This window comes from Jatropha curcas, chromosome 8 (assembly GCF_041381405.1).
Source record: "Jatropha curcas cultivar XTBG-Jc1 chromosome 8, XTBG_Jcur_1.0, whole genome shotgun sequence".
NCBI lineage: Eukaryota > Viridiplantae > Streptophyta > Magnoliopsida > Malpighiales > Euphorbiaceae > Jatropha > Jatropha curcas.
In genome coordinates, this window is record NC_143158.1 from 7,123,806 (window position 1) to 7,151,128 (window position 27,323).

The 27,323-nt window shown below is 32.5% G+C and overlaps 3 protein-coding genes and 1 pseudogene across 5 annotated transcripts; 1 reads left to right on the forward strand and 3 right to left on the reverse strand.

Annotated features, from left to right (window-relative positions):
* Positions 1-5,121: 5,121 nt before the first annotated feature.
* DIN10 (Raffinose synthase family protein) lies at positions 5,122-8,373 on the forward strand. 2 transcript variants are annotated; one of them, XM_012225804.3, is made up of 6 exons: positions 5,122-5,332; positions 5,425-5,471; positions 5,557-6,908; positions 7,001-7,210; positions 7,298-7,432; positions 7,586-8,373. In XM_012225804.3, the coding sequence occupies exons 1-6, from the start codon at positions 5,212-5,214 to the stop codon at positions 8,202-8,204; spliced, it is 2,484 nt and encodes an 827-aa protein (XP_012081194.1). In that variant the 5' UTR covers positions 5,122-5,211; the 3' UTR covers positions 8,205-8,373. The 2 variants fall into 2 exon arrangements, with proteins under 2 accessions (XP_012081194.1, XP_020537809.1); XM_020682150.3 differs by having other exon boundaries at positions 5,250-5,332; positions 5,432-5,471.
* A 172-nt stretch (positions 8,374-8,545) lies between these two features.
* On the reverse strand, positions 8,546-11,964 carry LOC105641291 (zinc finger BED domain-containing protein DAYSLEEPER). The gene is made up of 2 exons (XM_012225807.4): positions 11,745-11,964; positions 8,546-10,834 (listed from the first exon to the last, which is right to left on the reverse strand). The coding sequence occupies exon 2, from the start codon at positions 10,811-10,813 to the stop codon at positions 8,825-8,827; it is 1,989 nt and encodes a 662-aa protein (XP_012081197.1). The 5' UTR covers positions 10,814-10,834; positions 11,745-11,964; the 3' UTR covers positions 8,546-8,824.
* Positions 11,965-12,974: 1,010 nt separating this feature from the next.
* LOC105641337 (zinc finger BED domain-containing protein DAYSLEEPER pseudogene) lies at positions 12,975-14,693 on the reverse strand (annotated as a pseudogene). The gene is made up of 2 exons (XR_016322146.1): positions 14,578-14,693; positions 12,975-14,436 (listed from the first exon to the last, which is right to left on the reverse strand). The product of XR_016322146.1 is annotated as a zinc finger BED domain-containing protein DAYSLEEPER pseudogene (transcript).
* Positions 14,694-18,412: 3,719 nt separating this feature from the next.
* Positions 18,413-22,875, reverse strand: LOC105641292 (zinc finger BED domain-containing protein DAYSLEEPER). Its single transcript, XM_012225808.4, has 2 exons — positions 22,554-22,875; positions 18,413-20,577 (listed from the first exon to the last, which is right to left on the reverse strand). The coding sequence occupies exon 2, from the start codon at positions 20,554-20,556 to the stop codon at positions 18,565-18,567; it is 1,992 nt and encodes a 663-aa protein (XP_012081198.1). The 5' UTR covers positions 20,557-20,577; positions 22,554-22,875; the 3' UTR covers positions 18,413-18,564.
* Between the last annotated feature and the right edge of the window lie 4,448 nt (positions 22,876-27,323).

Here is a 27,323-nt window from a genome sequence, read left to right on the forward strand (position 1 = left end):
AGTAAATCAATATTACACACGGCAAATCCATTTTTACCTTAAAAAAGGTAAAATTGTATATGATAATTAAGATAGTACTAATCATCATTATTGAATCAACATTATTATTGTTATTTTATCTCATACTTGTGGAAGACCATAAGTATGTATATATTGTTGTAAAATTATTATAAATTGGAAATAAATAGGAGAAAAATAATTCCTGAAGGTTCTGGAATAAGTTTACAAAGTGATAGCTGTTATAAAATAATAGGTATTTTTCTACATTGATTATTTTTAAAGAATTTATGCTTTCATTATTTGCTGCTGAGTTGTCAAGGCACAGTACTTATAAAAATATCAAATTTGAAAAATTATAATTCTGGGCAATAATGCCAATATTTTCAAAAAGATTAGTTTGTTTCAGAAGATAATTGTTAAAAAATAAAAATAAAACTTTTTAAATTTAAGAATATAAATAATAATTAAATAATTTAAAAAATAAAATTACTTAATTTAGAGCCAAGTGCCCATCTTTTTAATTTTAAATATATTTGGACCATGATTTAAGAACTTTAAGAGATAAACTGTGAAAGTATAATAGCCATCTCTCATCAGCAGTAAACATTCAAAAATAATTCGTCAGTCTCTCTAGTTTTTTAAACCAGTTTTCTAAATCCTAATTTTAGTTTGGATCTGTCACTGTTTATCAGCGGTAGCCCCCTACGTTCTACTTTCTAATATTTTTTTCGTTTCATCTTCTTTTGCTTTAATAAATATAGATTTATTTTTTCTATAACAGATCTGTCTTTTTTATTTTGTTATTATTAGTTGTCTCCGTATTTAGATTTTTTTTTTTTCTTCTTTATGAGGGTTTAATAGTGAACAAAACTATGATATTTGATTTTATTTGATTGGAGACTTTAGATCTTGGTTTGCAAGTGTTGATTTTGATCGATAGAGTCTGGTAGGCGGCATGTTCCTTCATTCATGCTATTGACGCATAACGACGGAAACTTTTTTGTATTTATCATATGTTGCAAAAAAATAATTTAATTATAGAAGATCCAGAAAAATTATTATTTTGACGTCCAAATCAATTAAAGGACTAATTACTGCTATGAAGATTTATATCTATTGTCAAGATCAACTCAAAGCGGAAAGATCTAATATTATATTGTTCTAATTTTAGTTTCGTTCAAAATGATATGAATTTCTTTTTTTTTTTTTTCTGTTAAAAGATCAGCGAACTCTATTAGTTACTAATAGTAAATTCTTGATATTATTATTAATGAAGTATATTTTCAAATATATATATATATATATATAATTTTGTTATTTTTCACTCCCATGGTCGGATGAAAGAAAAATGACATATATTTTCTTTTGGTGGAAAGAAAATGATATGCATTTTCTTGTTTGGAAACATCCAAACTTGAAAGAGAATAACATTTGATATTTATAATTTTAACCCCATTTATTGTTAAAGAACAAGTTATTCTCTTCAACATGAAAGGATATATTCACTGTATTCTTGTATCCATTTGGCTTAGCACTATGAATATAGTTTAACAATATTATTATTAAATCACAACTTTGTAGTAATTACAATTTTATTAAGTTATTCATTTTTTTATTTGATTTTATTTCCAACTTTTTTTCTAAACGAATGCATAAGTCTAACTCAAAATGCTGAACAATTAAACGAGAGTATTTTGTCGAGTAGGTTCATATATATCCAATCACATGAAGCAAATTGAACAAATCGAAGATTTTTCAAATAAAAATTAAACCAAATTCCTTTAATCAGATAATTTCATTTTAGCTGTTTCTACAATTTTGAACTTTTTTTATTAAGTTTAAAATGAAAAAAAAAAAATTGTGTTTTAACCTAATATTATATGTTAATAAAGAAGATAATTCCACTTTATATATATGGATCCGCTCAAACTTTAACTCAATAATTAATTGTCATTTTAAAAAAATTACTCAGTACTTTTTTAATCTCAAAAAATGCTGTATTCCAAAGTTTCTCATATCTGGACTCATCCAAATTCCGCAGGACCACAGCATGGAATTTTCAACCTTCGCGGAATATCCAGTCATTTCTCAAAACCACCCACTCGCTTTGACACGTTCAAAAAGACACGTAATTAGATGTTACTATACCTTTCACCTCGTTTTGTAATTTTATACTTATAAAATATAATCCTATGCAAGAAACACGTGAAGATAAAAACAAAAGCCGATTCGTACCTGCATGGAGAATTTGTGGGGATACGTGTCTTAAAGATATTTTTATCTAGTAGCTTTTGTAACCGCACACGTGTCTCTTAATTTCACTTAAGGACCTCTAATTACAAAATTTTTACTTGGTCCTATTGTCGCGTGATCAATTAGGAAGTCATCAGATTTTGGGTAGAAATTTTTGGAAGATGGAGGCGTTGGGATTAATTTCATTTGTGAATTCAATTTGTAGAAACATATATCCTATTTTTCAATAAAATAATTATTTTGTTAGGAGAAAACAAAATAATTATTGTTAGATTTTGATAAAATTCTAATTATATTTTTGAAATTTGATGATGAACTAATCACATTGATTTTTTTTTTTAAATTTTATAATCACATCACAATTTAATGATATGATGATTGGAATTAACTTGAGGTTGCACCATGTTTGAAAAATAATTTGGTAACTTACTTGAAAAACATTTTTCAAATTTTCTAATAAAATATTTTAAAAAATAATAATTCACAGAATGTAATTTTCTAGTTAAAAAGAAAAAATAAATCATTTTAATAGGGAATGACTTTTTTTTTTCAAAAGATAAAAATATTTTTGAACTGTTCGTAAATTTATTATATTCCCATAAATACATAATTATATTAACTCATGGTCACTCCCTTCAAATAAAAAACAAAACTCGTGTCCCTAATAATCACTATTATCTAGAATCACTAATCACTGCTAGTCGCTTGTCATGATTAGCCTCTTTCACCAATCACCATAATTTATATATTTTTTATTTTTTCATATTTAGCAATAATTTTTTAATTATAAATATTTTAACTCATTTTAAATCTTATTATAAATTATAAATTATAATATTTTTTAAACTAATTTTCAAAATTACAATCAAATAACTAAAAATAAATTGTTAGGAAAACATAATTCTTGGAAATATCAAACACAGGTTAACGTGTTTAATTATCTAAAAGGTCATAGGTGGCTAGCAAAATGGCAAAAATGTGGTTTTTAAGAAATGAGAAAGGTAATTAAACATGTTAATCTCCTATTAACAGGATTGAACGAGGAGAATCCAAATAGTGCAAGTAATTAAAAGAAATAAAATATATTTTAGAGTTGTATAGTGACTTGGCTTTACATAAGCCATTGACATTTTCATCTTCCATGATTGGGTTTAGAAATTTACGTTGATGTATAAATATTTTTTTTAATTCTTAAAAAAAAAAATTTAATTTCAATTTCAGCCTATTCAACGGATTTCTTAAGCCTTCGATTTTATTTATGGCAGGAAACAACTTGAAATATGAGTTTAGCTTATAAAAATGCAACAATAACAATAATAATAATAATAATTATTATTATTATTATTTTATTTTATTTTATTTTATTTTTATTATAAAAAAGGATATGCGCATAGTGTCCCAATTAGAATAATTATCCAAAATTTCAGGATTGATTGATAAGCATGAATAATTGATCCCAATAATTGATATATATATAGAAGCATTTCAGTCAATGTCAATTTATGCGTGTGTGTAACGATATGCTTTTAATTAGATTTTCATTGTCAAGCATGTTAGTTCCAGCTCACCCCTAAATAATTTTTTTATTCTTTATAAAAAAAATTCATATTTTAGAAAATATTTTGGAAATTATATATAATTATTATATTTAAAGTCTGTATTTCTAAGGGGTGAGCAGTGAGTACAATTTAATTCAAATAGAAAATCTTGATGTATTGATTTGATTTTCTCAGATAGTGTTATTTTTATTTTCATAAACTTATATTTTAATTTATTAATGCCAAAATAATAAAATTAGATCTGATTATGTTCTAATAATTTTAATTTGTTTAATTCCATATTAGAATATCGTACCTACGTAATCACAAATCATGGAGAATAAATATTATGATAGTGGAAAGTCTAGACTTTAAAGTATGAAAAATCACTATATGTGTTAATTGATTCTATTTAATAACGGGAAGGTCATGGAAAACAATTTTGAAAAATTTCTTTTAGGATTAAAATTTTAATTTTAAGAGATTATTACGAAAAAAAAGTGAAATAAATGATTTATTTATAGATAAATAAAGAAAAATTTACATATACTAAATATATATGAGATCATTCGCGAATATAAATGATTATTTATAAATATATGATTGTGAATAGATATAAATGTTTATAAAATAAAAAAAATAAATAAACATTATTTTCTCAAGTGCCAAGCGATTATAACACCATATGATTGACATATCATAGATGCTGGCAATTGGCCTACATGGGTCCATATCTCCATATCGTATCATACCATCTTCTCCAACGACTTTCTTAAACCCAACAAGATATTTTTGTCACTCCCACTTGTTCATTCAATTTCAACAGTGGCAATTAAGATGATTACTTAAAAAAATAAAAATAAAAGATAAGTGACCCTTAAAATAATTTGCTCGTTTGTTATTTTCCGTATAAATTATTGTGATACGTCACTGAAACAAAAAAAAAAAAAGAAAAAGTTCCCGCCGTCAGATGACCTCAGATGATATTAACGGAAGCGACAAGTTAGTTTCCACACAGATTTAAAAGAAAGAAGCGTCAAAAAGTGAGTACGTGGACACAGATCAGCGGAAACAAAATAATTATTGCTTGAAAAAAAAAAATAATCAAAGCACTAAATTTTCCGTATGGTCATGCTAGCAAAACCCTAATTGACACGTTTACATAATCCATGGTAGAAAAAATACTGTTAAAGACTTAATGCATCAGGTATAATGTACGTGGCACGGTTAAAACCATAAGTTCATGGAGTATCCGTGAACTCCCATGTGAAAGGATGCTTATCCTATTCTCTAACTAAGATTTGTGGATTCGAGCAGCGTGGATCCTACGTGGAATTCCATTTTGCCGTTGGATAATCTGCTGGGCAATCAACAAGACAGGAAGAGAAAGCTCAGAAGAAACAGAGATAGAAAAGTGACGATGTCAAATTCGTGTTATTGTAGAATTAATCCCCGTTTCGTCACTATAAATACCAACAAATTTACCCTTTTACCTACAATCCAATCATCGGTTGCTTTTAAAACACAGCGCTCTGTTTCTGGTAATTTTCTTTCAGTTTTCCTTCTACATACCCTGTTTGGTTTCCTAGAAAATTTAAGTTGCTGATTTTTTTTTTTTTTTTAAATCTCGGAGTTTGCAGGTACTCTTCCAAAAAAGCATTTTCTATATCGGCGTTTAAGGCAATCAACTGGTTCTTTAGTATTATGAATGTAAATTCCTAGTATTAATTATTTTTATGTTATTAATGTATATTTATCATTGCAGAAAAGCAATCTAGTAACGCCTCCCGAAGAGGACGAAATGACGATCAAACCGGCTGTTCGGATCTCGGACCGGAAACTAATTGTCAAGGATCGTACTATTCTCAGCGGTGTACCGGAAAATGTGATAACATCTTCCGGTTCGTCCTCCGGTCCAGTTGAGGGGATTTTTCTAGGAGCGGTTTTTGACGAAGAAAAAAGCCGGCATGTGTTACCTTTAGGCACTTTACGTGAAGTCCGGTTCATGGCCTGTTTCCGGTTCAAGCTTTACTGGATGGCCCAAAAAATGGGAGATCATGGGAAAGATATTCCTCTAGAGACGCAGTTTTTACTGGTCGAGACTAAAGATGGGTCCCAGCTTGAATCGGACGATGGAAATGAAGAAAATCAGATTGTTTACACAGTTTTCCTTCCTTTGATTGAAGGATCTTTTAGAGCTTGTTTACAAGGGAACGACAACGATGAGCTCGAGCTTTGTTTAGAAAGCGGTGACGTTGAGACTAAAATGTCGTCGTTTACCCACTCTTTATTCATTCACGCTGGTACAGATCCTTTTGGCACGATTACGGAAGCTGTAAGAGCCGTTAAGTTACATTTGAAAACGTTCCGTCAACGGCATGAGAAAAAATTGCCTGGAATCGTTGATTATTTCGGTTGGTGCACCTGGGATGCGTTTTACCAGGAAGTGACTCAAGAAGGAGTCGAGTCGGGGCTAAAGAGCTTAGCTGCTGGTGGAACTCCTCCAAAATTTGTTATCATAGACGACGGTTGGCAGTCAGTTGGTGGGGATCCACAGGAAGAAACGAAAGATCAAAATGACAGCAATCAGCAGCCGTTACTTAGGTTGACCGGGATCAAAGAAAATTCAAAATTCCAAAATAAAGATGATCCAACGGTGGGCATAAAGAACATAGTAAATGTAGCGAAAGAGAAATACGGATTGAAATACGTATATGTATGGCACGCGATTACTGGATACTGGGGTGGGGTCCGACCCGGAGTAAAGGAAATGGAGGAGTACGGGTCGTTGATGAAGTATCCGGAGGTGTCAAAAGCGGTGGCGGAGAATGACCCGACGTGGAAGACTGAAATAATGGCATTGCAGGGATTGGGATTGATGGATCCTAAAAGTGTATATAAATTTTATAATGAGTTGCATAGTTATCTGGCTTCTGCGGGTATAGATGGGGTTAAGGTGGACGTGCAGTGCATATTGGAGACGCTTGGTGGTGGATTAGGAGGAAGGGTGGAGTTAACTAGACAGTATCATCAAGCTCTTGATGCTTCTGTAGCTAGAAATTTCCCTGATAATGGGTGCATTGCTTGCATGAGCCATAACACTGATGCATTATACTGGTGAGACTGTGTCTTCTTTAATTTTGTTTGCTATAAATATTTTTCGACTTTAGAATTTGAGAAAGCATAAATTTTTATTTTTTATGGAACAGCTCGAAACAGACAGCGGTGGTGAGAGCATCAGATGATTTCTTTCCAAGGGATCCAGTGTCACACACCATTCATATAGCAGCAGTGTCATACAACAGTGTGTTTCTAGGAGAATTTATGCTTCCTGATTGGGATATGTTTCATTCTGTTCACCCAGCTGCTGAATATCATGCTTCTGCTAGAGCCATCAGTGGCGGTCCTGTCTATGTTAGGTACTTCATTTCTAAGTAGATACCCTTTTTTTTATGCATTGCATACTTTCTTTTTGGCTAAATGTTATGAATATTTTTTATGACCAGTGATGAGCCTGGGAAGCATGATTTTAATGTACTAAAGAAGCTGGTGCTGCCGGACGGATCTATTCTTAGAGCCCGCTTGCCTGGGCGACCTACTCGTGACTGTTTGTTCACTGATCCCTCTCGTGATGGAATTAGGTAAGTACATTTTTTGATTAATTGAACTTGGATTGGAGTTAGAATTTGCTAAACAAAACGAATTGATAAATTTTTCTTTTTCATGTCTTGGGATTTTTAAGCTATCATGTAATGTATGCACTTTCTTGACTTAAATTATTCTCTTTTTTGCAGCTTGTTGAAGATATGGAACATGAACAAATACACAGGAGTTTTAGGAGTCTACAATTGCCAAGGAGCAGCCTGGAACACTGTTGAAAGAAAGAACACATTCCATGAAACCAAATCTGATGCCTTAACAGGAGCCATTAAAGGACGTGATGTCCATCTCATATCAGAAGCAGCCACAGATTCTAACTGGAATGGTGACTGTGCTATCTACTGCCACCGCACCGGTGAAGTCACCATTCTTCCGTACAATGCAGCATTGCCGGTGTCACTCAAAGTCTTGGAGCACCATATCTTTACTCTCACACCCATCAAGGTTTTAGCACCTGGGTTTAGCTTCGCACCCTTTGGACTAATTGCCATGTACAATGCTGGTGGAGCCATTGAAGAGTTGAAGTATGAAGTACTGAAAGGAGATTGCGGTGGTGAATTAGTGGGGAAAGTTTTTACGGAGGTTAAAGGTTATGGGAAGTTTGGTGCTTATTCATCTACTAAACCAAGAAGGTGCATTGTGGATTCAAATGTGGTTGATTTTGTGTACGACTTGCCTACTGGATTGGTTACTTTTAATTTGGATAGTTTACCTGAGGAGGGTAAACTTCATGTTGTTGAGATTGAGTTGTAGATTAATATTAGAAAAGGGCTTGATTTATGGTTATGGTAGGATACCATTGGATGTGGGTATTTACCTATTAGGTGTAATGAAGGGGAAAAATTAGTTGTGTAATGCATCATTAGAATGGAAGAATTCAATAAAATCTAATCAACACAGATACTGTCAATATTATCATCAATTTTCTAGTTTAATGTGGCGGCTTTGAGAATATTTTGCATTATTTCCTCCAAACCAGGCGTAGCCAGAGCACTGCAAACAATTAATTAAATCAAGCATTGCTAATATTATTATAAAGCATAAGGCGGTTCATAAGCTTTAGATGCTTTATTCAAATAGATGAAAGCATAAAATCATCTTAACTGACCTTCACATTGTTCAAATTATTATCCAAATAAACATACAGATATTGTTTACTGGCATTATATAACACAAACGAAAATCATCACAGCGGGTATTAATTGTTGTATTCCCTTTGGGTGCCAAATCAATATGATAACAAGATCTACCCTGGGAATTTTAATTTATAATGCCAATTATCCAAACAATTACTTTCAAATGGTACAAGAGGTAACCTAATGCTTAACTATAGAACTAAGCTACAATTGTAATCATACTCTGGCAAGTAAACCCTAGAACTCCATTTTCACAATATCATCTGAAATTTCAGCAGATGCATACTGAAGCCAATCCTTGGCACACACAAGGGCTTCCACCGTCTCTGGTCGCAAAGAACTTCGGTACTGATCCAGCTCTTTGGTCATTGTATCAAATACAGAGTCAGGAGCAGCGCTGGATACTGGAATGGTTAAAATATCACGAGCCAATTTCGATAGAGTAGGATATTTCAGCTTATTCAGTTTCCACCAACTTAATACATCAAACTCTTGCACGCGAGGCAGTAAAGATTCTTCCAAGTACTGATCCAGCTCTGACGTCATTTCCTGGTTTGTAGTCTCCATGATGTAAACATCAAAATCTGTAAATCCATTGTCGGAAAGAAGAGTTCCCTGGTGGTCCTCCCTCATGCTGTTCTCAGTATTTCCTTCTTCAGTATAAGTCAAAGCTAGAGATGAAGGGCTGGCTAGATATTCATGAAAGAGCTCGTGAAGCCCATCATCAACAATCTTGATATATGTGGGTGCATCTTCACCATGAATTTTTGAAAAAGTGAACTCAACAAGCTTCATCTTAAAGCGGGGATCCATGACTACAGCAATTGCCAAAACTAGGCTGCAATCCTTCCAATATCTACTAATTTTTTCTTGCATTGCTTTGGTAACAATGCTAATAAAAGGATCGTCACTTGCAGCTGCACGAGCCAGATCAGTCTGGATCTTCCATACTTCATGGAAGAATGCAATTGCAGTTGGGGTGGCTGTAGAGGTGAGGATATTGGCTGCATCATAGAGAGGTTTCAAACAACCACATATAGTCTCAGCCTGCCTCCAGTCTTCCATAGAGGGGGCCTCATTGTAATCAGGGTCAGAAGTATCCAAGCAAGAAAACACCAATTTCAGCTCTGCAGCAGCCACAAGCATTTGATATGTTGTGTTCCATTTAGATTGGTCATCAAGAGATAAGGCATTTTCAGTGGTCACTTGAAGGTGTTGTTGAAGCTCGACAAACTTCTCCTCTAGGGATTCTGAAGTCTTCACATACTTTACACTGTCACGGATTTTCTTAACTATATCCCGCCCAGCCCATAATACATCCTTTGCCATGCTGCTTAGAGTACGAGCTATGCAGTTACCAATAAATAATTGTCCGTTGAGAATAAGGGGATTTTTTACGCAAAGAAGGGATCTAAGATTTTCAATCCCAGGTTCATCAACCGGACAATTGTGAGTGACAGAAAATAGCTTGCCCTCCAAACTCCAGTCAGAAAGGCAACAAGCAACAACATGGCTAAGAGCAGAACCTGAATCGGGAAATGGTTCCATCACAACATTCAGAATCCGCCTTTGTGGCTCCCAGTTGCTATCAATGAAGTGTCCAGTCACAAAAAAATAACCTAAACTTTGACTTGAAGTCCACACGTCCAATGTAAGGCAAACACGTCCAGGCATTCCCTCAATAAACTTCATAACATTCTGCTTTTCCCTCAAATAAGTTGCAACACAATCGCCTTGGACAGTGTTGAAGCTCACCATGCCAAAACGGGGCTGAAGATTCTGAACAAAATTTATGAAGCCACTATGTTCTACCATGTGTAGTGGGTAGTCATGCATGATGATCATCCTAGCAATTTCATGGCGGCAACGATCTGCATCAAATGGAATGTAGGGTGAGCTAGGGGTTCGGTATCGACGTTTTCGTATTTCAGTTGCACCGCCATTTTCACTCCCTGGGGTATATGGAGTTAATTGATTCCCCTGATTGCGCAGTAGTGCTAGGCAGGTTCCCTTGGCAATGTGACGCTTGAGATGGCTGGTACCAGCTACTTTGGAACCTGTGCTATACGCAAAACTTTGCTTGCACTGTTTACAGCATGCCCTTCTACATCCATCACCTACATTTTCAATGGTAAAGTGTTCCCAGACAATAGACTTCCTTTTCCTCCTTTTATTAGGCTGTGATTCTGGAACAGTCAAAGCATTGTCCTCTTCAGATGATTCCATCTTGCCTCAGAAAGTGAATACCTATTTATCATTTAGCAAAATAGTTTTTCAATGGTTGGCCAAAATCATAAAAGTTCTTTAAATCTGATGGGTAACCTAAACAATCCTTGTATGGCAATCATCAAGCACCAAGATGAACCATTTGATATAACAGAGGACCACAGCAATAAAAGTTAATTCTTCGACATTTGAGATAGCATCATTGCATGTCATAACATATTACTTACAGAAGTACTACTATGTATTGCTAGATGGAACGCTAAGCATGGTAAAAGAAAACAATTAAGGATAAATTGCATTACGGACATTACAAAACTTTAATTACTAAAATGCTGTTGAAGAACATATCGCGCTGTAATTCTGAATCCAGAGAAGCAGAAAGAAGAATTGTTAGACCGCTGGGCCCAGTAATCTGGCCTACTAAACCCATACTCGAGCCTAATATGGGCCCGTACATCAAAAGGTTATTTAAATGAGTCGGATAGTTCAGGGTCAGTGGGTATTCCGTCTCATAACTCGGGCTAAAACGGGTCAACATCGAAAAACGGATCTATGGTTCCATTCCATCAACGGTTGGCGGTTGGGCTTCAGAATTCAACCGAAGAAGGAAAGAAAAAAAAAAAAGGAAAAAAAGAACGAAGCCCAGGTAGAAAAAAAAACTCAGTCAACCTAACAAACAATTACGACAAGAAATTGGGGAAAAACATGTACAAAGCCCAGATCAATCAGAACTATTAAAAAGCACAAGCCACAGCTCAAATTGAACACCTAATACATCGCAGTAATCGTATTGCACAACCTATGACTCTGCAGCAAGATTAATCAAGAGTAAAACCAAAGAACAGCAATTCAATTCAGATTCTAATCTAGAACGACACAAGCATCGATAGTAGAAGAGAGGAGAAATTAAAGTTAGAGTTAAGGTTTTTACCAGTCGCAAGAAGAAAACGACCGACCTCCGTGGGTATAAGAAGCTCGGAAACAGAGCTCCGACGTCGTCGCGAGATCTAGGGTTTTGCAGGAGAGAGAGAGAGAGAGAGAGAGAGAGAGAGGAGAATTGGGCTTTGAAACAAACCCGAGAAGCTAATTGGACCTGACAATGAGAAGTCAATAAGACTCTGTTAGGTTAAGAGAGATAAATAGAAAATAAGAGAGCATGCGATTTTTGGACTCTTGATCCAATCTTCTATTGCTATTAGTTTTATTTTATTCAAACGGACCACAGAAGCCCACATACAGCACACAAAGACAAAACTTTACAAACTCTGTTCAACTATAAATTAATTTATTTAATATATTAAATAAATCCAATAGTAATATTATTAATATTGAACTATTGAAAAAATCATCTCCTGATGTTTTAAAAAATAAAATGATCTATCAAAATTTTCCTTTTTTTTTTTTTAAGAAAAAATTTACCTTCCTTAATTAGGGTTCATAACTCTAATGATTATGCTTTTTGGTGAGCCTCCCTTGGTGAAATGGATAAGATATCAAGATTTCTTTTCGTGTGAGGCTCTTGTCTCTGCGTGTTCTTGACATCGTTGGTAAGTTTCTATTGGTCTAAAAAGTAATTTTTGAACTTAGGGTGAACTTAACGAATTTTGATAAATGGGTTAATTAATTTAAAATAAATCCCCGATTTATATCTTTAGTTATATATAATTATAAATTTTTAGCAGGGAAAATAAGAAAAAGATATTGAATTTTTAGGATTATCAGATATGGTCCAGCATAAAACTAAAATAAAAAATGGAAAAATCATAGCAAAATATATATTTTCTCAAATTAGATTGGTTTTCATATTGTTGTTTATATATCTATCAAATGAAGTAAAATCAAAATACGTATAAAAGTATAACTATTCGAATTCGAGGGTGAGATGGGTGGAAAGAATTTATTTTATTTTAACTAAAGGTCTTGAGTTCGAACCTTAGTTATGTAATCTTTTAAATACTCAAAGAGAGCTTTTTTGTGTGCTTATCGGTGAATTAGTTGGTCAAATGAGTTTTGGATACCGGATGGTTAAAAAAAAAAAATGTAACTATTCGATTTAACACCCGATATGATTTACATCAAAAAATAATAATGATTTTTTTAAAAAAAATTTGGTTGCAAATTATAAAGTTAAAAATAATATTAATACAAAAAAGCTAAAAATAATAATTGAATAGAGTATAAATTTTCTAATAATGATTGAATAGACTATAGAGTATATATAGTCTGAGCAAATAAGATTACTAGTTAAAAACTTAAAATGCAGCAGATTCATACTGAAGCCAATCCTTGGCACACACAAGGGCTTCAAGTGTCTCTGGTGTTCCTTGGTACTGGTCCAGCTCTTTCGTCCCCGTATCAAATACAGATTCAGGAGCAACGGAAGAAACTGGAATGCTTGAAACATCACGAGCCATTTTTGACAGAGTTGGGTATTTCGTCTTGTTCAATTTCCACCATTTTAACACATCAAACTCTTGCACCCGACGCACTAAAGGCTCTTCCAATTAGTGATCTAGCTCCGACTCCATTTGCTTGTTTGTAGTGAGCTCGTGAACCCCATCATTAACAATCTTGATATATGCAGGTGCATCTTCACTATAGAGTTTCAAAAAACTTAACTCAACAAAAGCTTCATCTTAAAGCGAGGATCCATGACTACTGCAATTGCTAAAACTAGGCTGCAATCCTTCCAATATTTACTCATTTTTTCTTGCATGGCTTTGGTTGCAGTGCTAATGAAGGGATCCTCGCTTGCAACTGAACAAGCCAGATAAATCTGGATCTTCCATACTTCAAGAAAGACTGTAACTGCAGTTGGGGTAGCTGTGGAGGTAAGGATATTAGCTGCATCGTAGAGAGGCTTCAAATAATCACATACAATCTCGACCTGCTTCCAGTGTTCCATCGATAGGGCATCTTTGTAATCAGGATCAGAAGTATCCAAGCAAGAAAACACTAATTTCAGCTCTGAAACAACCACAAACATTTCATGTGTCGCGTTCCACTTAGACTGGTCATCAAGAGATAACCTTTTTTCAGTGGGGACTTGAAGTTGTTGTTTAAGCTTGACAAACTTTTGCTCATGGGATTCTGAAGCCTCAACATACTTTACACTGTTGAGGATTTTCTCAACAATATCCCGCCAAGCCCACAGTACATCGTTCGCCATGCTGCTTAAAGTGAGAGCTATGCAGTTACCAAGCAATAATTTGTCCATTAAGAAGAAGGGGATTACTTATACAAAGCAGGGACCTGAGATTTTGAAGCCCAGGTTCACCAACCGGATGATTGTAAGTGACAGAAAATAGCTTCCCTTCCAAACTCCAATCAGAAAGGCAACAAGCAACAGCATGGCTGAGAGAAAAATCTGAATCAGGATTTGTTTCCATCACGACATTTAGAATACGCAGTTGCAGCTTCCAATTACTATCAATAAAATGTCCAGTTAAAACAACATAACCTAAACCTTGACTTGAAGTCCACATGTCCAATGAAAGGCAAACACGTCCAGGCATTCCCGCAATAAACTTCATAACATTCTGCTTTTGCCTCGAGAAAGTCGCAGCAACACAATCCCTCTGAACAATATCAAAGCTCGCCATGGCAAACCTAGCTAATAACTCCTTATCAACACAATAAAATTCCCAAATTAATCAAGAATAAAATCAACAAACAGAAATTCTTTTCAAATTCTACCCAATAAAGCAAGAAGTATAAAAGAGAAAAGAGACGAGAAACTAAAGTTAGGGTTAGCGTTGTTTTACCAGTCGCGAAAAGAAAACAACGTTGTCTCTGTGCGTATAAGAATCTCGGAGAACGAACTTCGAGATCCTCTGCAAGTTCTAGGATTTTGCAGGGGGAGAGAGAGAGGGAGAGAGAGAAAGAGGAGAATTGGGCTTGTGTTTGGTTAAGATATATAAATTATAAATAAGAGTCCATGTGAGTTTTGGACTCTTGATCCATTAAAAGTCCATACCCATCACACTAAAACCAACGAGCCTTATAATTGCTTTCCGAGTTGTGTACAACTCTAAATTAATATAATATTGTTTTATAAAATATTATGAAATAATTTTATGTACATTTATTTAAAACTAATGAAAAAAATCATATCCTATTTTTTAATAGAATGTAGAAATAAATTTATAATCTTGTATTAATCAACAATTTTCTAATGTAAATGATTAACTAGTTTAATTTCATTTTTACTTATGATATAAAATTTAGCATAGATAATATTATCTAATATATATGATTTTAATATATAATATATATTTATGATAAATGTGAAGAATGCATTTTATTTAGAGTTATCAGCATTAAAATTTTTACTAATCTCATAATGATCTTGGAAAATCCAATGAAAACTTAAGGATATTTCTCGTTAGTACCATGAAGAAAATGTCATTAATGCAAAACCCTTCTTCGTTCCTCTATTACTTTGGATTTAAAATTTAATTTTTTAGGTTTAGAATTATAGAAGAAAACTGGAAAAAGAGAATTAACAAAATAAATAAATTATAAGAATATATATATATTATATTGCCATGTAGGATTCCAATTCCTTCAACAAATATAAATATAATATTTTGTCGTGTTATACTTTTAAGTATAATTGCAAAACGGTAAAACTTTTAATTATAATTATTCTTTTTATGACGTGCATTGCACGTTGACTATATTCGTTATTTTTACTCGTTTAATATTTTATGTCATTCCTTACTTTTCTTATTATTTATATTATTTTCATTTTTAATATTAAATATTGATTATATTTTTTTTTGTATTATTTAGATTTTTATAATATTAAAATAAAATTTAATGTCACGTTAATATGAATATAACGGTTAATTAATAAAATAACAGTATATCTTATAAACACTTCAATTCAATTTATATTGTTATTTATCTAAAATTTATTATAATTATATATCAATAATTTTGCATTATCACCTAATAAATTAACAAACACTTACTAATAGACTATATATTAATGTGCGCATTTTTTATCGTTCATTTCTCTTTGTTCATGTCTCTTATTAGAATATTATCAAGAATTTCAATTATAGAAATTATCAATAAGAAATACAGAGGCAAATTAAGTTATGCGTACATTCCGATTCCGATTGACATTTGGTTAACAAAATTAAAAATATATATATATATATATATATATATATACACAAGATTAACTAAGATTAACTAAGAGTTTAGAAATTACCTACATCAGAATTAGGAGATTAAATGTAATTTTCTCTCTTTCTTTGGGCCTGTTGTATAAGCGTGCAAGGCAAGTAAAAGTAATATCTAGGTGTACCCAGACACAATTTATGGATACGATTTTGCGAGGAAAAATGAACGTTGCCTTCCTTCCTTAATTAGAAAGATTAATTTTTGGAGGATATTTAAAAAAAAAAAAAAGAAATGGAGGGAAATTGATTAATAATCACCATTTGCATCAATTTACTTTTTATTAATAAATTTATCCATACTTTGAGTACGAACAATTTTTATAATGATTTTCTTTTGTCCTCTGTATCTATTGATACATTAAAAATTAATGTTCTGTACTTTTTATTTATTCTTGCACTATAATATCTAGTGAAGACTGTTCGGGAGGGTGGGAAAGAGTCAATGCTGTCTTGGAGCTGGAGCCGGATCATGTTGATGGTGGTGATGGTGATGAGCTGGAGCTAGATCTGGACCGTCGTGGTGGTGATGATGAGCTGGAGCTGGATCTGGACCATGATGGTGGTGGTGATGAGTCGGAGCTGAAGCTGCACCGTGGTGGTGAGAACCATGAATTAGAGTTGGCGGAAAGTACACCGGTGGGTGTGGGTGCAACTTTGGTGGATGGACTGGTGCATGAGCTGGAGTTAAACCATGGTGGTGGTGATGGTGATGAGCTGGAGCTGGAGCTGGAGCTTGACTATGCTGGTGGTGGTGGTGGTGACCATGAGCTAGAGTTGGTGGAGAGTATACTTGTGGGTTTGAGTGTAACTTTGGTGGATGGAGTGGTGTATAAGCTGGGGCTGGACCATGGTGATGATGGTGGTGATGGTGATGAGCTGGAGTTGGAGTTGGATCATCGTGGTGGTGGTGGTGATGGTGATTATCGACTGGAGTTGGAGCTAGACTATGGTGGTGATTGTTGTGATGGTGCAACAATGGCACTGGCCCTATTTCTTCATCGCTAAGTGCAAGGAAGCATAATAGTGAAAGTTGCACTAAAATAAGAGCTTTAGCAACAACAGAATCCATATTACTTTTTTTTTTTTTTTTTTCTTCAATGGGAACCTAAAAAGAGGGGAAGGAAGATGGTGAAATGAGTACACAGAATAGAGGATTTTATAGTCAAAAACATAATTTTCAAGTATTTATTAATATATTAAAAATAGATAAAAAAAAACTAGAAGAAAATCTTAATACACTAATTGAAATCTTTAAAAATAAAAAAACATGCCATTATTACAATTAAAAAATCATTGCAATTAATATTACTAGAAATAGGAGACCAAATTTGATACTTTTGTATCTATACAATTAATGTTTTTTTCTCGCATAAGACTTATTAGTTTATAGTATATCATTTATTTGTTTTCTTTTTCATTTCTATATTTATATAATTAGTATTAACAATGTACATTGAACGTTAGTACTCGTCATAGTTAATATTTTTTTAATATGGTTGATTGATTTTTTTTTTTTTTTTTTTTGAGATATAATAAAATTGACAGTACCTTATTTAGAATAAATTGAGTTATAATTATGTTTCTTAGATATACTTCTCATAAATCTTATATTATGATATTGAGAGTATAATAATAAATTTAAATAATATGTACCAAATTTTTAATTCTTTTAATTGGATTGTATTTATATTTTATAGAATTGTCTGATATAAGAGTTTTAACAGAGCTTAATTAAGATATTAATTTATTATTTACTATTTAATCATTTGATTTTTTTTCTTAATGGTTTACTTGAACGATTTTCAAAATTTTTAGTAACTTTAATTAATATAAAATAATCAACTTTTCTATCCAATACGATAGTTTAATTATTAATATCAGAAAGCTACCGGTGAAATAGATTATATATATATATACACATAATGAATAAGTCTTGCTAAAATGGACATATATATACCAATTAATATTTTTTATTTATAAAACTAAGTGTGGGCGTTTAACTTAAACAATGGCTCTATGCTTATTCTTCATTATATGTTTATATAAATAAAATTTTCAACCTAAAATATTTAAGTGGAATAAAAAATAAAAAATCAAAGTTTAAATTTAAGAGACCGAAATGGTATTAGAAGATTTCAAGTTTGAATATTAAAAGAAGCTGAATTAAGTATAAATAAATAAATAAATAAATAAATAAAGAGACCAATCGTGTTATTTGAATCATACTTCAATTTGGATTTGACATTAAACTTTCTTCGGAATTGTCAAAATTGTCCGCAGTGTAGAGCAAGATATTAGTCCTTCAACTTTCAAATCACTCTATAATTCAAATCAAACCGCTCATTGGCTATAAATCTTTGAGAACCCGCAAACGTAACAAAAGATAGTTCGTTATGTCAATAAATACTGTCCAGGAAATTTGAATGTGTAAATTATAATGCCCATTAATCCAAACAATTCCTTTCTAATGGTACAATAGAGGCAATGTAACCTAATGCTTAATTATAAAAACTAAGCCTACAATCTTATACATCATTACTGTAACGAGCGAACCTAAATCTAAAACTCCATTTTCACAACGGCATTTGAAATTTCAGGAGATGCATACTGAAGCCAATCTTTAGCACACACAAGGGCTTCCACCGTCTCTGGTCGCAAGGAACACCGGTACTGATCCACCTCTTTGGTCACTGTATCGAATACAGAATCAAGAGCAGCACTAGATACTGGAATGGTTAAAATATCACGAGCCATTTTTGATAAAGTTGGGTATTTCAGCTTGTTCAGTTTCCACCAACTCAACACATCAAACTCGTGCACACGAGGCAATAAAGACTCTTCCAAGTACTGATCTAGCTCCGACTTCATTTGCTGGCTTGTAGTATCCATAATGTAAACATCAAAATCTGTGAGTCCAATGTCGGACAGAAGAGATCCCTGGTGGTCCTCCTTCATGCTGTTTTCATTATTTCCTTCTTCAGCATAAGTTGGAGTTAAAGGCAAAGGAAGGGCCACATATTCAAGAAAGAGCTCGTGAATCCCATCATCGACAATCTTGATATATGCAGGTGCATCTTCACCATAAAGTTTCGAAAAACTAAACTCAACAAGCTTCATCTTAAAGCGGGGATCCATGACTACTGCAATTGCTAAAACTAGGCTGCAATCCTTCCAATATTTACTCATTTTTTCTTGCATGGCTTTGGTAACAGTGCTAACAAAGGGATCCTCGCTTGCTACTGAACGAGCCAGATCAGTCTGGATCTTCCATACTTCATGAAAGAATGTAATTGCAGTTGGGGTAGCTGTGGAGGTAAGTATATTGGCTGCATCATAGAGAGGTCTCAAACAACTACATATAGTATCAATCTGCCTCCAGTCTTCCAAAGAGGGGGCCTCTTTGTAATCAGGATCAGAAGCATCCAAGCAAGAAAACACTAATTTCAGCTCTGAAGCAACCACAAGCATTTGATATGTCGTGTTCCACTTAGATTGGTCATCAAGAAATAAGCTTTTTTCACTGTTGACTTGTTGAAGTTGCTGCTTAAGCTCGAAAAACTTTTCCTCATGGGATTCTGAAGTCTTCACATACTTTACACAGTCGCGGATTTTCTTAACAACATCCCGCCCAGCCCATAATACATCCTTGGCCATGCTGCACAGAGTCCAAGCTATACAGTTACCAATCAATAATTGTCCATTGAGAATTAGGGGATTCTTTATGCAAAGCAGGGACCTAAGATTTTCAAGCCCAGGTTCACCAACTGGATGATTGTACGTGACAGAAAATAGCTTGCCTTCCAAACTCCAATCAGAAAGGCAACAAGCAACAGCATGGCTGAGAGCAGAATCTGAATCAGGATATGGTTCCATCACGACATTCAGAACCCGCCTTTGTGGCTTCCAATCACTATCAATGAAGTGACCAGTCAAGAAAACATAACCTAAACTTTGTCTTGAAGTCCACACGTCCAATGTAAGGCAAACACGTCCAGGCATTCCCTCAATAAACTTCATAACATTCTGCTTTTCCCTCAAGTAAGTTGCAACACAATCCCCTTGGACATTATTAAAGCTCACCATGCCAAACCGAGGCTGAAGATTTTGAGCAAAAGTAACAAAGCCACTATGCTCGACCATGTGAAGTGGGTAGTCATGCATAATGATCATCCTAGCAATTTCATGGCGGCAACGGTCTCCATCAAAAGGAACATAAGCTGAGCTAGGAGATCTGTAGCGACGTTTTGGAGTTTCAGTTGTACTGCCATTTCCACTCCCTGGGGTATATGGCGTCAATTGATTCCCCTGATTGCGTAGTACAGCTGGGCAGGTTCCCTTGGCAATGTGACGCTTGAGATGGCTAGTACCAGCTACTTTGGAACCTGTGCTATATGCAAAACTTTGCTTGCACTGTTTACAGAATGCCCTTCTACATCCAGCACTTACAGTTTCAATTGTAAAGTGCTCCCAGACTATAGACTTCTTTTTCCGCCTCTTATTAGGCTGTGATTCATGAACCACCAATGCATTGTTCTCTTCAGGTGTTTCCATCTTGCCTCAAGAAGTGAATACCTATTATCATTCAGCAAAACAATCCTTGAATGGCAAAATCAGAATAAAATGCTCTGGCCAAAGCATAAAAGCCTCAATCAAATGAGATGGATAACCTAAATAATCCTTGAAAGGCACACATTTATCGTGCATAGTAAAAGAAAACAGCTAAACATAAACTTGGTACTACAGAACAACTAGGTAATAAAGTAAAGCACCAAAAGAAATAGTAGTCTAGTATTTAGAAAATAAATCCAGGTGGCAACAGCAAGGAAGGACATTTTAGGGAACAGAAGATGCCCACGCATTTTAATTTTACATAACAAGACAATGGTCAAGGTCAACACAGCATGAAAAACAAAATGCCACAATAAACAAATCTGATACTAAGTTTACCATCATCAATACTCAATAAATAGACAATAGGAGCCAAAAAAATGTAGCATGATTCTTGAATAATGAGCCATAGAAACCAACCTGTGTTAGCTTTATTGAAGTTTAGTGCCTAAATTATCACTTAAATGAAACCATACTAGGATTACATGACAGATTGAAGATTTTAAACCTCATCATGTCCACTCATAACACAGCTAAGCATTGAACTTCCATATACGTGATTGAACTAAAAACTTCACAATTGAGATTATTAAGTGGAGAATAGTATAAGAGAGTTACTATCATACCAGAGGAAACAAAGAAGACAGTCAATATAAGATCTATGAGCTACATGATACTTGTCACCACGATACGCAAGCAATTCAACTAGCAGCTGGCAGTCAAGCTAGGCATAAAATAGGAGTTAACCATAATTCCCATTCTGGTTTTGTTTCGGAAATTATCCAAAACTAAATCCTATTACATTGATCATTACATATTGCAAATTTGCATAGCACCCTTTCAATCAACTTCAAAATCCATAAACGAATTCAGGTTTAAGAACCAATACTAAATTTTTGTATAACACGGGAACTTCAGCCTAGCTTCCTTCTTCTAGATTTACAAAATCATTTGGAGCATGTAGAGCATGCATTTTTATTCTCTGCAGATTCTGAAAGACTGCATAACTCCACAGCATATATAATTTTAAGATACATGTTATAACACTTATAAGACTGGATCTTTTTAGACAAACGCACATACGGATGGTGTAAACATAATGGCATCAGTATTAAAAACCCACCAAATACCCGTCAATATTAAACCAGTCCACCAAACTAAGCAATCTGATAGGGTCCAAAATTACGCTAAAGAAGCAAGAGTTCAGCTTCAGGAACGCAAAGGTTTCACAGTACAACACAAGTCCTACTAAAGAGACGCTCCCATAAAAGGGTACAACTGAAGTCTGAATGCAAACAAATAACCCAGAGAGTGTATAACTGAATTATAGACCGCTGGGCCATTTACTATGGCCCACCGTACCAATGGTCACCCCTTTCAATTGCTTGCTCCCTGTAACCTACCTGATATGGGCCGTATACAGGTTCAGAGATGAATTATGTCCACGTTGGATTCATGAAACAGTTGTTTAAATGACCCAGATAGTTCAGGGTCAAAATGGGTATTCCGCTCCCATAATAGGGCTAAAACGGGTCAACGAAGAAAACGGATCTATAGTTCCATTCTTTCTCGGCTTGGGCTTCAGAATTCAATAAAATAATGAAGAAAAAACACAAAAAAGCCCAGATCGAAGAAAACCCAAAGATCAAATCAGGTCAACTGCACAAACAATTAGAAGAAATTGGAGAAGAAACCAGAAACAAAGCCCAGGTCAAAGATAACTCATAAAAAGCACAAATCGAGCATCCAACTCATCACAGTCATCATTTTCCGCAATCTATAATTTGACAAATTACAATTACTTAATCAAGGAAAAAAATTCACAAACTAATCAAACACAAAATCAAAGAACAGAGCTATACAGATTCAATTCAAATTCCAATCAATAACACGAGAACCATAGAAGAAAGAGAAGAGAAACTAGATTTAGGGTTTTTTACCAGTCGCGAAAAGAAAGCGACGCGATCTCCGTGCGTATAAGAAGCTCGGAGACCGAGCTCCGAGGCCTCTGCAAGATCTAGGGTTTTCCAGGAGAGACGAGAGAGAGGAAGGCAGAGAGACAGACAGACAGAGAATTGGGCTTGGAAACGAACCCGAGAAGCTAATTGGACCTGACAATGAAAAGTCGATAGGACTTTGTTTGGTTAAGAGTTAAGGGGCAGACTGCAGAGAGATGAAAATTGAAAAAAGGGAAGCATGTGATTTTTGGACTCTTGATCCAATCTTCTTCCCCTTTACTATTATTACTTTTCCTTATCCTTTCTTGAAACGGACCATAAAAGCCCAGACACAAACACACCCTTTCCTTCCTCTTTTATTTAAGCGGCACGTGTGAATGTTGTGCGTGTGTGTGAAAATTTCTTAAAGTCGTAGCCCACATAATATTATTGGACTGTTTATTGGGTAGGGGGCCCACATAAGGTGGTGTTCTCTTAGCCCAATGAAATGTGTCTCTTACCCTTGTTGGTTGTGGTGGTGGTGATTCCATTAGTCTGCAAGTAATGTTTTTGAATTCATTTAAAGAAAAAAATTTTAATTTTGATAAATGTATGGGTTAATTTTTAAAAAAAATTGATTTTTAAAATAAAAAATTATTTATTTACTGACATCAAATTTTGATAAGAACGATGATAAATTTTAGGTGAGAATTAATATTAAACATGATATATGAATTTTTCGATAAAATATAACGATTGTGCTATGGAATATTAATTAGTGTTTTACTAAATGTAATGTAATATTGATTAAATTATTTGAAAATGTTTCCTTAAGAAAATAATTCCCAGTTGGGCCGATTTTCATATTATGCTTTTCAGCCCCACTTCCGGCTCCGACTATTCCTCTCTACAGGTGCATTTATTGGAATTGAATCGGAGATCACTTTTTATATACCCAGTCTGCATTACTAACTAAGCCACAACTCATAAGTTGCCCATTTCTATACTTAACATTGAGAGAAAAAAAATAATCACGAAATATTGAGATGAATGGCTCATCACTCATCTTAATAAGGTGGAGGATTTCACTTTTAAAGATGAAACAAATATTTGTCAGAAATATTTTACTCTTTAAATAAATTGATCCATGAGCATAATTTAATCATAATCCAACGAGTAGCAGCGAAAGAATAAAAATGTTAGAGGACATTGGCTCTATTTATTCATATTTAAAATTTTTTAATATTTAGAGAGATAAAAAAAGTCAATGTGATGTAAAATATTTTTATTTCATTAATTTTTTCAAGAAAAATGACAAATTTTTTTTGGCAAAATATTATACGGATAAAGACAAATTTATTATAATCTTATCAACACATTTATTATTCCACTGAGCATTAGAAGTCATCATCACAGGTCACTACAAACCACCATCACACATCATCCACAACCACAACAATTTGTTACTTTTTACATATTTTTCCCATATAAAACAAAATTTTTAATATTTTTAAATAATTTTCAATATTAATTGATAAATATTTTTTAAGAATAATTATTGAAATTTATTTTTAAAAAGTATGTTATTTTTCATAAATAAACCAAACACCCTATTATCTAGAAAATATTTTTTTTTTTTGGTTCTAATATTGGAGTGCTCAGCAAAATTATTTAATGAAAAATTTTTTTCTAATTAAGGAAAAAATTAATTAATTTAAAGAAAAATGATTTTCTCTTTTACAAAGAAAAAACTCTAAATATTGACAAATTTATTTACCTCTAATCACCGCAAGATATCAGTTGCTATCAGCAATCTTTGATACTATAATTTATCTTTATATATTTTTAATAGTAATAATAAAATTTAAAAAAAAATAAAGTTTTTTTATTCTCATAGATTGAAAATTTTAATATCTTTTAATTAATTTTAATATTACAACTAATCAATTAAAAAAATAAAAAGGTAAGTTCTTTTTCCAAAATGAAGCCTAAATTTTAAGAGTTATGAGTATGTGATCTAACATATTACTAAATCAAAATGGAGAATGGAAAATATTGTAGATTTTAAAATTTTCAAATTAGATTGCTGTTACCACATCATATCACTAGTGGGAGTTTTGACTACAATATATTTAGATTGTGATAATGAAACCCTATATTATAGGCTCTCTTTAATTAAAAATATAAAAGAGTAAAATATTGTACTTAACATTTAATATTTGTATCAAGTAAAATCATTTTTGTATTTATAAAATCTCCACTGTTATTCAGAGACACATCCTACAATTGTGATAATTTAATTTTTATTTTCTAATAGTCTCTATTGTTATAAGATTTTCAATTGTATTTGCGGGTTGACAGCTATAAAAATATATAGTATTTCGATCAAGAAAGTAACTAAATCATAAAAATCAAAAAATAAGAAAATATAAATAAAAACAACTAATCCCATTGAAGCAAATATTCAAAAAGCAGGCAGTTTTCCAACTTCCATTGAAGCTGAGTCACCCACTAATAACACCCCATGTATTATTTCCATTTAGAATTACAATTCAAAAGAAGAAAAAACAAAATTTAGATTTTAAATAGTCAAACAAATCTTCAATATCTTCTCTCCTTGTTTTCTTACTTGTTCATCATCACTACACTAGTAAATTGTCTGATTTTAAGGTTTAATCTTCATAAAGTTTTGATTGTTTGTTTTATGCTTTGATTTAGATTTATCATGTACAAAATCTATTTTAAATTTACTATCTACAAGTGATATGGTACGATCTCTATGCATTTCGACAATGTTATAATTTAAACAAAATCATATAATTATAATTTCAAATACATTATTATGTCAAGGCACCAATCTTATAAAATTTATTGTACTGTGTATTTTAAAATTACAATGTTGGGTGGTAAGTTTCAAAAATAAATTAAATATTATCTCCTCTATAAATATAAATCATTTTAAATTATTCTTTTGTCCATAAATATAATTATATTGTTACAGTTTTATTCTTATTTATATTACAAATAATAATTATTTCTATAATTTTCTAAAGGGTAAATTAATTAAATTAATGAATATATTTAAATATTAAAGTGGTTTAATACAATTATAACTTTAAATGATTTATATTTATTTAGGATATATAATAAAATATTTTTGAATTTTGATAATTAATAAATTCAATGTCACTCTCACACAAAAGAGTAGGTCGTAGGTGGATAGCACTTCGCAATCACCGTCAACCAATTGCACAACTCCGTGGAAACTATAAATGGCTGCCGTCTCTTTCCAATATGCATCACACTATTTGGGAGCTAACTATAAATCTCCATACTAAACATATTTACAATTTAATCCACAGGGACGTAAACTGTATTTAAAAAAAAAAATTATTTATGAAATTTAAAATTTAAAATATAATTTCGTGTTGTTACAAAGTTTTTTTTATCTAAATATAAACATATATTTCTACAAATCCAATTAATTTAATTCTTTAAATTATTTAATTTATAAATATTTGATTGGACAGAATTTGATTCAAATAGTGTAAAAGGAGGAGAAAAAACAAATAATAGAGACAGATGAAGGTAATATAAAAATAGGAAATAATTAAGGAGCATAAACAAGACCATAAATTGGGAAAGGAGAAAAGACAAAGTTGTGGGTTTAATCAAATGGACAAACCCTCATTTCAATTGTGTCGGGCATGTGTGAAGTGAAAGGTGTCAGTGATAATGTATGCTGACAACAAAATATGGGTGCATGCATTTCCATGCAACTGTCTCCAACTTCATACACGTGCATAACAGTTTCTGACGGGGCTGTTATTATGGTTCCGTACTTACTAAAGAAGAAGACGACTTACTGGGATGAGACGATTCATAACGTTTGCTTAATCCATAGGGATGTTAATCACTATATAATTATTTATTTATTTTAATCAACAAACATCCTTTCTTTCACTATGAGCCAAATTTGTCTTTATTGCTGTTCCTTCACATTTAAGTTTAAATTATAAAATTATAAAATATAAAATTTATATATATATATATATATATATATATATAAATTATAAAATTTGTCAACACTGAATACAAAAATAAATTAAAAATTTAAATTTAATTATATATTGATCGATTCAACCGCTTATTGATATAAATAGATATTTTTTTATTTATAGTAATGTTTGGACGATTTTAGAAAGATTGACGATTTCTTCCTCTTATAAAGTTAAAATAAATCAACCTCTTTATGCTTTCAAAAAAAAAAAAAAAAATCAACCTCTTTATGATGCCAACTAAACATGATTAGAAACATCACACATCACCCATGGTCACAAAAATTGTCTGTGATTGGCAGCAGCAAGATTCCATGCATCCCACACAAGTTGTTTTCAATACAAAGAAGGAAATAAAGTTAAATGGATTATTATTATAGTGTTAAATCAAATCCAATCAGATAATAAAGAAGCTTTAATTAGTTACTGAAATGATGGGGCTAAATTAGTGATTGCCAGCTAAACTCATCCACCAATCTGTAAGTGATTACGTGTACACGTAATATATACATATAATAATTTAGTGGTAAGATGTTTTTTTTCTTTTTTTTAGAGAATATTATATTTATTTATTTTGTGTGAAATTATTATTTTAATGATATTTTAAAAAATAAAAAAAATAAATTGTCATTTATGAATTTATTCTATACACAATTATATGAAATTTAATTGAATTATATATTTTAAATTAATTACAACAAAGTGAAAATTCATT

Excerpts from the sequence above, each read along its gene's own strand:
- LOC105641292 (XM_012225808.4), bottom strand. The coding sequence starts at position 20,556 with ATGGAAACACCTGAAGAGAACAATGCATTGGTGGTTCATGAATCACAG.
- DIN10 (XM_012225804.3), top strand. The coding sequence starts at position 5,212 with ATGTCAAATTCGTGTTATTGTAGAATTAATCCCCGTTTCGTCACTATA. Across the intron at positions 5,333-5,424 it reads AACACAGCGCTCTGTTTCTG|TTTGCAGGTACTCTTCCAAA; the intron begins GTAATTTTCTTT and ends TAAATCTCGGAG. Across the intron at positions 7,211-7,297 it reads GGCGGTCCTGTCTATGTTAG|TGATGAGCCTGGGAAGCATG; the intron begins GTACTTCATTTC and ends TTTTATGACCAG.
- LOC105641291 (XM_012225807.4), bottom strand. The coding sequence starts at position 10,813 with ATGGAATCATCTGAAGAGGACAATGCTTTGACTGTTCCAGAATCACAG.